The 9,289-nt window shown below is 26.7% G+C and overlaps 1 protein-coding gene across 1 annotated transcript; it reads left to right on the top strand.

The window, feature by feature from the left end:
* The first annotated feature begins 2,742 nt into the window (after window positions 1-2,742).
* LOC145843015 (serine/threonine-protein kinase pim-1-like) lies at window positions 2,743-6,122 on the top strand. The gene is made up of 5 exons (XM_082950485.1): window positions 2,743-2,788; window positions 3,696-3,830; window positions 4,263-4,408; window positions 4,495-4,626; window positions 5,799-6,122. The coding sequence occupies exons 1-5, from the start codon at window positions 2,743-2,745 to the stop codon at window positions 6,120-6,122; spliced, it is 783 nt and encodes a 260-aa protein (XP_082806611.1).
* The last annotated feature ends 3,167 nt before the right edge of the window (window positions 6,123-9,289 follow it).

Genomic DNA, 9,289 nt, shown 5'->3' with positions numbered 1-9,289 from the left:
TTCGTAAAATAAATCATTACTTAGGTTAAATTTTAAAACAAATAGATATTTAAATTTTAATTACATAGACTAGAATAAAAAGAAACTGAAACTTCATAATACATATAGATAGGAACTTGTTTTAAAACAGTTTTTAAACAAGTAATTTTGTATTTTTCATACTTTTGTTTTTTGTTGAAATCAAAAAAAAATAGTTATCATAGTTAGTTGTTTTTTTTTTAATCTATATAAAAATATTTTGTTATTGGATTAAACTTAACTTAATTTAGAAAAAAAGTAAAGTAAGAGATAATACTAACTTTAAGAAAAGATTATTTGAAAATCGTTTTCACAGATAAAAGCTGCTAAAATTTTTAAAAACTTTAGAATAATTTTAAAACTACTAGATTTTTGAAAATTGTTTATGTACTAATTTGAACTTTTGATTAAAACTCATGTTTTTAATATACTAAAAAAATATAATACTTAGTTTTATGTAATCTATAATTTAAAGATAAATAAATAATTTGTTATTAGGCTTTAACTACTGGTGTATCACATTGTATGCTAATAAAAAACCTTGCCTTAAACTAATAACTAAGAAGATTTTTTTAAAGTATATGGTAAAAAATGACATAACTTTGTTATTTTTACGTACAGCTGCTTAAAAAATCAATGTTTTTAAAATTGAAAAAAAGTTTAACTTAATCATAGTTATAGAAAATTTGAGGCATAGTTAGTAAAACTGTCCTAATAAAGCATACTTAAACAATTTTTAAATAAAACTAATTTTAAAGTTTAGAAAAACGAAAAATAAATGCATTTTAAGAACTAAAAAAGCTGTTTTCCAAACCAACTAAGAAATAAAAAATTGGTTTTAAGTTAGTAGGACTACAGCCATTAGAAAATAATAACTCATATAGACTCAGAAGTTTCAATTGAAAAACAAAATTTTTAAGTTGATAAATTGCAAGTAGCAAATTTTAATTTATGTGGCAGAGTTGTTATGCATTAACAATTGTAACAAACATTACTTTAAAGATATATGAATATCTACATCTATAAATCTACTTTTTTAACCTGTGTAAAACATTTCAATGCTAAAAGGTTTTAATATGGTTCAGCTTTGGAAAAAAATTACTTTACAAATACATTAACCTTATAAACTTTTATATTTTCAATTAGTATTTTTGGTATGTAGTTCAACTAAAGCTAGTTCATAATAATCTCAGTTTAAAATTTTCTCAAAAAATTTTAATACTTTTTCCAATTAAAATAAAAAGCTTTTTTTATTAAAAGATTGATAAAAAAGTTTCTAACATTGAAAAAGTTACATATCTTAAACTAAAAGTAGACTTGTAGATGTAAGTATATTCATGTATAATTAAAGTTAAAAAGGAATTTTTGTTACAATTTTTAATGCATAAGAACTACACTCAATCACACTGTTGCTACTCGCAGTGTGTCAACTTATAAATGTTCTTTTTCAATTGCAATTTTTTGTGAAAAACAATTTAGACCTTGTTTTTTTATCAACTTATAGGAGTGATTATTTTACCATTAATAGATAAATAAACAACTAAAAACTAACCTCATTGGTTTGCAATCAATGTATAAGACTTTAAAAGTTTTTTGATGAATTATTAGCTTAAATTATTTATCAACTAAACTAAAAATACTTAATTTAAGTTTTCTATGGTAAGTTTTCAAACTATATATGTTTAAAAATATGTTTCCATGGTTCTTTTTTTTGAACATAGTAAAATGTTCATAACATGCTTGTTAGCTTTATTGATTTTTGAAAAATGTTCTTTTAGCTAAAAAACATTTAACTATCTATCTGGCAAATACTTTTAATAATTTTTTATTACCTAAGTAAAAAGTTAGTTTCAATATAAACTTTAAAAGCTTTTGTAAACTATTTAAGGTATATAAATATTGTAAAATACTTCTTTTTTAGGCTACTGTATTTTCAATCCATTAAAGTTTTTTAACAAAATTATACTAATTATCGTTAATTATTTTTATAGTGGGTTCTTTGTCCTGGGCATGACCTTAAACTGTTCTGGTGTATGACTCGATAACCGAAAGGTTTTTTGTTCACCGGGTCCTCAGACCAAACCTTTTGAGCGTTTTTTTTTGTCGTTCAATAAACATTATACTTTTTTATATCTTGTATAAATGTATTTTCCATTGTGCTTTAAACTAAAGTTAATTTTGCGGGACACGTTCAAAATCCACCCGACCCAGTCAAATTCGAGAACCGCTTACCGATCGAGGGTAAGGGTTAGGGGTAACAGTGATAGTGAAAATTAAATTAATAAATTTATATAAAACATATTAATAAATAAAGAAAATATATAAGAAAATCGGGTGGATTTTGAACGCGGGTGGATTTTGAAAGTATACCAATTTTGCATATACTATTTGATGCTGATTTGAAAGCATTAATAAAAAGTGTTTTAAGCATTAAAAATATTGACTTTCTATAAAAAAGAATCTCAAGTTAATTTCGCTTTGTATATTAAGTAAAAAAGTAGAGCCAAGTTTCTTGACAGTACTTTGGAAGATTTGAAATATTTTTTACAGAAATCTGTAATTTTTACATAGTTTTTACTAAAAAAAATTATTAACTTTTGTGACGTTTCATAAGCCGCTAAAATAGAAACCTTTATTATTTTTAAACATTTTTCAAATTGTTTGTTTTTAAGTTAGTCCTTAGCTTGAGCTTTTTCGAGCACAGGTAGTGTGTTATATAAAATAATGGTTGTTTTCGAAGTACACAAGCCGGCTAAAAAGGCCAGAAAAGGTTTGAAACGCACAGTGAAAAGTAAAAGGTTAAGAAAAAAGTTCCTAAAAAAGACTCCAAAGAGTAAAATCAAGAACAACAAAGCTCTAAAAAATGATGCGCCAAAATATAATAAGTTTCTAGATCCAGTAGAAAGTACTGTAGATGCTATAAAAAAAGACAAATGTCTGTCTCCTACAGCAGCCTCGATTGTATTGAACGACAGAGATATTCATTTCATAACAGTTTTCAAGAACGACTTTCCAACAAACAAGAAAACTACCAAAAAAATTATTAAGACTACTAAAAGAAGAAGGAAAAAACGAAAGAAAGTTTTCAAAGTCAGAAAAGCTATTTGTATCACTAAAACAAGGTTTTCCAGAAAATACAGGGAATTAAAAAGAAAGCTTGGAGAAGGAGGCTTTGGGAAAGTTTTCAGAGGTAAAACAAACTGTATCTGTACTTACGATTTTTATACTTGATAACGTATAAAAATAACTTTGTACGTAAAAAATGCCACTAGTCCAGTATACTTGTAAAAAACTCTAAGACAACAAAATTAGTGTAAGAAGTTTAAATACACTAATTAGGGCTTAAGATATTTAGAATAAAAGTAAATTAGAGCACAGAAATAACAATTTAAAAATTAACACAAAGTAAAGTTAAAGTAAAAAAGATTTAGTTTTTGATATTTTACACAACGTTTTGAATTATCCTAAAAGTCTAAAGATTTAAGTATCTGACAGTGAAATTGTTTTATTTTAACAGGAAGTACTCTATCGACATACTGAAATTAAAAACAGTTTCTTATAAAATTAATTACAAAAGCTCAAGTTTCATATTCTTAGTTTTCATGTTTTCATACATTGGATTCTCATTTAGATATATAATTAAAAAAAAAAAAAGCTTGAAAAAATTAAATTCAAAGGAGTAAGAAAAGACGGTCTGCCGGTAGCAATAAAGAAAATTCCGAAGAAATTCAGCGGAAATTTAGTTGAATTTCAGGGGAACCAGGTTCCTCAGGAGTTTGTCCATCAGTACCTTGCATCACAAATAAGCAAAAGTTTGTTTGTAACTAAGAGAACTTAATGTTTTTTTTATTATGCAATTACTTTAATAAGTTTGAAGAAGCATTTAATTTCGACTTTTTTCGGGCTATACACAATCCTGTTAAAACTTACAAGTGACTAGATTACAAAATAATAATCGAATTTCTTTTTATCTAGTTTTTGCAGAACCAACTTACAAAAACTTCACTTCTTGTATCTTAATAACTAAAATATTAGTGTGTTTAATTTCATAGAAGTTTAGTTGTTTTAAAAAATACTGAAAAAATAACAAATAATTTTCTGCCAGTTTAAATGTGAACTTTTACCCTTTCTTTTACTATACCTTTTTTTTTAATTAACCAATATCTTTAAAAACAAAAAATAAAGTTTAGTAAGATATTATTGTTTCAGTTTTACAAATTCTTAGTTATATTATATTTAAAAAGCTGTGGTCAAGCCTTTAGACTTCAGCAAAGATCGGGAAAACTTCATCCTGGTAATGGAAAGGAACTGCCAGTCAATATGTCTTCATGACTACATCAACAAAAAAAACAAAATTCCCATGGATGAGATCAAACACATTTTTTTGCAAGTAAGTTCGATTGCAATTAGTTGTTATTCAAAAGTAGTTACAATAACTGTATTTAGTAAAACATATCAACATGTTTTGTTGTGCAGATACTCAGTTCTATTGAGAAACTGCATGAAGGCAAAATAATTCATCGTGATATAAAAGCAGAGAACATTCTAATCAATAAATCAACAAAAGAAGTAAAGTTGATCGATTTCGGGTGTGCTGCAAACGACCAGGTTTTTATACTACTACTTGATAGGAACAACAGTTGTTTACATAAAAAACTTTAAACATAATGTAGTAGAGCAATATAAGTGTCTGTTTTTTACTTTCCAAAATGTAAACATGATAAAAATAATATTATTCATGCATTTTTATGTCGTAAAGTATGAAGTAAAAACATTTTTTTTTTTTAATTTTAAAGAATTCATAGACAAAACTTTAATAAATCTGTTAGCTAAAAATTGTTAATGCAATGTTTCTAATTTATTTTTTGTACGACTTTTAATCATTTGTTTAAGTTAGTACAGTGCTAACTTATCCGGACACGTTGGGCAAGATTTTTCTGTAAACATGTCCGGATAACCAAAATTCCGGATAAGTACAAAAAATATTTTTTTTCATACAAAAATATAACAGCTGCATATAATGCAATGCATAATAAAAGTTTTATGGTATAAGAAAGTACATAGAAAAACGAGTAATATATAATAAAATTACAAATTTTATAAGCTTAGTTTTAGGTTAACTATTTTTTTAAGGTAGAAAAACGTTAGATTTACTAACCCTCCTCAACGATATACGTTTTTGTGGGTCAAGCAAGTAAAACTCATCATGTGTAGTTCCGCCTGCTCTAACTATTAGTTTTAAAAAAAGATTAATTTTGTAAAAGCGAAAATATAAATAAAATACTTTAAAAACAAAAAAATTTATAAACCTATCGCTCTAAAAAAAAAAGACTTTGAAACAAAGAAAGAAAAACAGACATAAAGACAACCTAAAAACTTTGACTAAGTTTTAAGTCAATTTAATGGGAAAATATCACTCTTAACAAACTAGTTTTTATGGGAAGTTTTACTAAGCTAAGAAAGAATAGAAGTTTTATTTTATAGATTTTTCACGTTTTTCAGCAGAAAACTCACGGAGTTTAATAAGTTGTGATACTTTTTCTAGCGTTGCTTCTAGCTGACACCAATGATAAGCTTAAACATTTGTACCATACAAAAATTTTAGTGTTTAATATTGTAAATTTTTTGAATTTTCTTCTGACCAAAACTGTCCGGATAAGTGAGCGTCCGGATAAGTGTAAAAGCACTGTACTTAGAATTAACAAAACATGATTTTAGACTCCGTTAAAAAGTTGTGTAGAAAAAAAACACGATTAACAAATGACAATCCAACTAACCAGGCGGAAGACTTCACTCAGCTGTGCGGCACGGAGCAGCAGTTCCCGCCCGAGTACTTCACAAGCAAGCGGTACCGCGGCAGGACCCTGGACCTGTGGTGCCTCGGCCAGGTCCTCTACTTTCTCGTCGAGAAGCTCTACCCGTTCGACTCGACCGAGGACATCGTCCGGTGCAGGCCCGCGTACGGCAGGGCAAGAGGTAAGGTGAGGGATCTGCTGACGAAGATGCTGCACGAGAAGGAGGAGGCGCGGCCGGGTGCGGAGGAGATCAGGAGGCATCCGTTCCTGGCCAAGTCGAGCTGCAGCTTTCAAAGCGAAATTTTTTAACCACCGTGTGGTGTTGAAGAGAGTAAATAAATAAAATTGATGCAAATTACTAGGGTGTTTGTTTGACAAAATGTACAAATAAGTTTTTGCTGGTACTTGCGAAAGTGTGTTTACATGATTTTGCTGTAACTTAGCCAAATGGAAATTAAGCAGATTTTATATGTTAAATTTTAAATTTTAGAACAACGTATATTATTGTTATTTTCGGTTTATAACAAACAGTGTCAGAACTTTAAACGAAGTCGTTGCTGCAAAGCAATTTTATTTCATTAGCTTCTTAGATAAAAAAGCCTGGTTTTACGTATTAAATTTCTACGGTTATGCTATTTTGTCTTTAAAATATACTTCACAATTATTTTAAAAGCGTTGTACTTGTTTTTTTTTTTTGTTGTTTGTTATAGAAAAGTGATTTAATAATTAAATCTTTAAAAGGAATAAATTCAGTTACTGTTATATATAGCTACAAAAAACAAACTGTAAATTAGATAATTCAAGTTGAAAACTCTACTTAAGCTTTCTAATAAAGGAATGCACAATTTTTTATATATTAACCTACACTTGTAACTCTCAAAGAAATAAATCACAACCACTAGGAATAATTATTTGTGCAGATCACACAGTAGGTCTCCAAACTCATCAGAGTCTTGGTTTTCATAACTCTAATTTTCGACAAAAAACTCTAAAAAAAAATTTCAGTTTTAGTTTCGGGCCCAGTTGGGGTCGAAGAATGACTCAACAATTATAAATAACTGCAAAAACAAAAAAATATAAACGTTGCTTAAATAATTGTTTTGCTGGCTGTACGTTTTTTTAGCGTAACAAACATTTTAAAACAGGAACGGGTCAAAATTGCACGAAGACAAATTTGCACGAGGTTACTAAAATGCACGAAGATACTTTTGCACGAAGACAAATTTGCACCAAGGGTCAATTTTCACGGAAGGTCATTTTTTCACGAGAGTAAAAAAAAACAGAAAAATAAAACTAAAAGATAAATAAACAAATAAAAGATTTTTTTTTTTAATTACTGACCGAGGGTAAGGGTTAGGGGTGAAGTGATAATAAAAATAAAAAAATAACTAATAAAAGTTATTATTTATAAAAAACCAATAAATCAAAACAAATTGAATAAAAATGAAAAAAAAAACCGACTGAAGGTAAGGGTTAGGAGCAACAGTTATAGAAAAAATAATTAATTAAAAAAAAACAAATTAAAATTAATTAATAAAAAATATTAAATTACCGACCGAGGGTAAAGGTTAGGGGTAACAGTAAAAAAATCAACCCGTGCAAAAATGTCTCCGTGCAAAATTGTCTTTTCGTGCAATTTAATCCCCTCGTGAAAAAGTGTCTTCGTGCAAAAGTATCTTCGTGCAATTTTGTGCCCTCGTGCAATTTTGTACGTTCGTGCAATTTTGTACGTTCGTGCAAATTTAACAGCTGACCTTTAAAAACATATGTACTGCCTTATTTAACATAACAAGTTTCTTTAGTGTTTGTATATCCCTTAGTTCATGCAACTTTTAATATTTTAGAATTTAGTTCATTAATCATTGTTCAATCTTAAATAGCTTTTTTTTGATAAAAAAGCTAATCATTAATAGTGCTTAATATGAATATATGAAAAAAATTTAAACTTTTTTATCTGTTTACGAAAATTAGAGTTACACTTATTAAGATTATCTTTTTATAGAAATAAACTAATACTATTACATAACGTTATGGTACAAAAGAGTATGTTGTATGAAATGTTGTTTCAAACATTTGTTAAAGCAAAAAGAATTATCTGACACCTATTTAAACTTTATTAAAGCTGTTACGCATTATTGGATGCTATGAAAACATATATTGAACTATTTTAAGATCACAATGGGACAAAAGCTTAGACGCGTTGTAAAAGTATTTTGTATTGTTGCTAAATTTGTTTCTTAAATACACTATACATGTTTAGTTTTTAAGAATTTGATTATGTTGCACTTACCTTTATATATATTTTTTTAATCATTTTATTATTTCTTTGAACCACTTTAATTGCTCGTGTTCTACTGCTAAAAACACATTATATTTATTAGTAGATATTTTACTTCGCAGTTTTTTTTTTAATATTTACTTTAAAAACTAAATATTAATTGATTGTTTTTATAAACTTAATAGCCTTAATTTATTATTAGTGTTAATTCAATTGTGATAAATTTTTAAGCACTCTTATAAACAGGAAGTACATATGTTGATAAGCTTGCCACATACAGATTGTAGGCTCAAGTACCAATAAACTTAAAACTATTAAAAATATGTTTTATTGGGTTAAATAAATACTAAAAATTTTACAAAAATAATTTAATTATATCAAAAAAAAAAACTTCTACATAGGTAATTTTTAGTATACCGACAGACTTTTTGAAAATAAGTTATATAGTAGTTTTTAAATGTCAAATATTAAAAAGCTTGTGCAATAGTATAAAACTGCAAACACAACATTTAAAAATGTTTTTACTCAGAAATAAAAAACGTAAACTCTATCATACTTTAGTTTGTCAATTAAAAACCATAACAATTAATCAGATACGAGTTGATCTTAAAGTTGTTTAAATAGTTAAACACAATATTTAATTTTTTTTCAACTAAAGTTAAAATTTTATCTAACAAATACATGTAAGAAAGAAATAAACTCTGATAAATCTACTTCTTCGACTACATTTGCGCTTAAAAAAGTTTATTTTTCAACTAAAAGTTTACTTTGTTTTTTCTAAGCATACAACAAATGTATTAATATTACAAGCAAATACTCTTTGAGACAAAATATATCAACAAGTCTTTTTTGTAAGGTATTAACTTATTTAAAATCCCACTTTTTAATTAACATTCACTGTAAGAATGAGCAAAAGTTTATTTTTGTTTACATCAATTCTTCATATTTTATCTTAATGCTAGAAAAATATTATCTTTAGTTAGTTGCTTTTTTACTACCTAATTTTTTTTAATCTAAGAATAGAATGAAAAAAAAAAATTTAGTTTGTTAAACATCACAAATGTTTGATAAGAAAATTTATAGGAAAAATTTTACCTATACTTTAGAGTTTTTGAGTTTAAATCGGTTATGTTATCCATTTTAAATTGGAAAAAAAAGGTTTAAGCTTTTCTCATAAGGTAAACAAATTTGAATATTC

This window comes from Thalia democratica, chromosome 8 (assembly GCF_965202585.1).
Source record: "Thalia democratica chromosome 8, ktThaDemo2.hap1.1, whole genome shotgun sequence".
NCBI classification, from domain to species: Eukaryota; Metazoa; Chordata; class Thaliacea; order Salpida; family Salpidae; genus Thalia; species Thalia democratica.
This window is presented reverse-complemented; position numbering and strand designations above follow the sequence as displayed.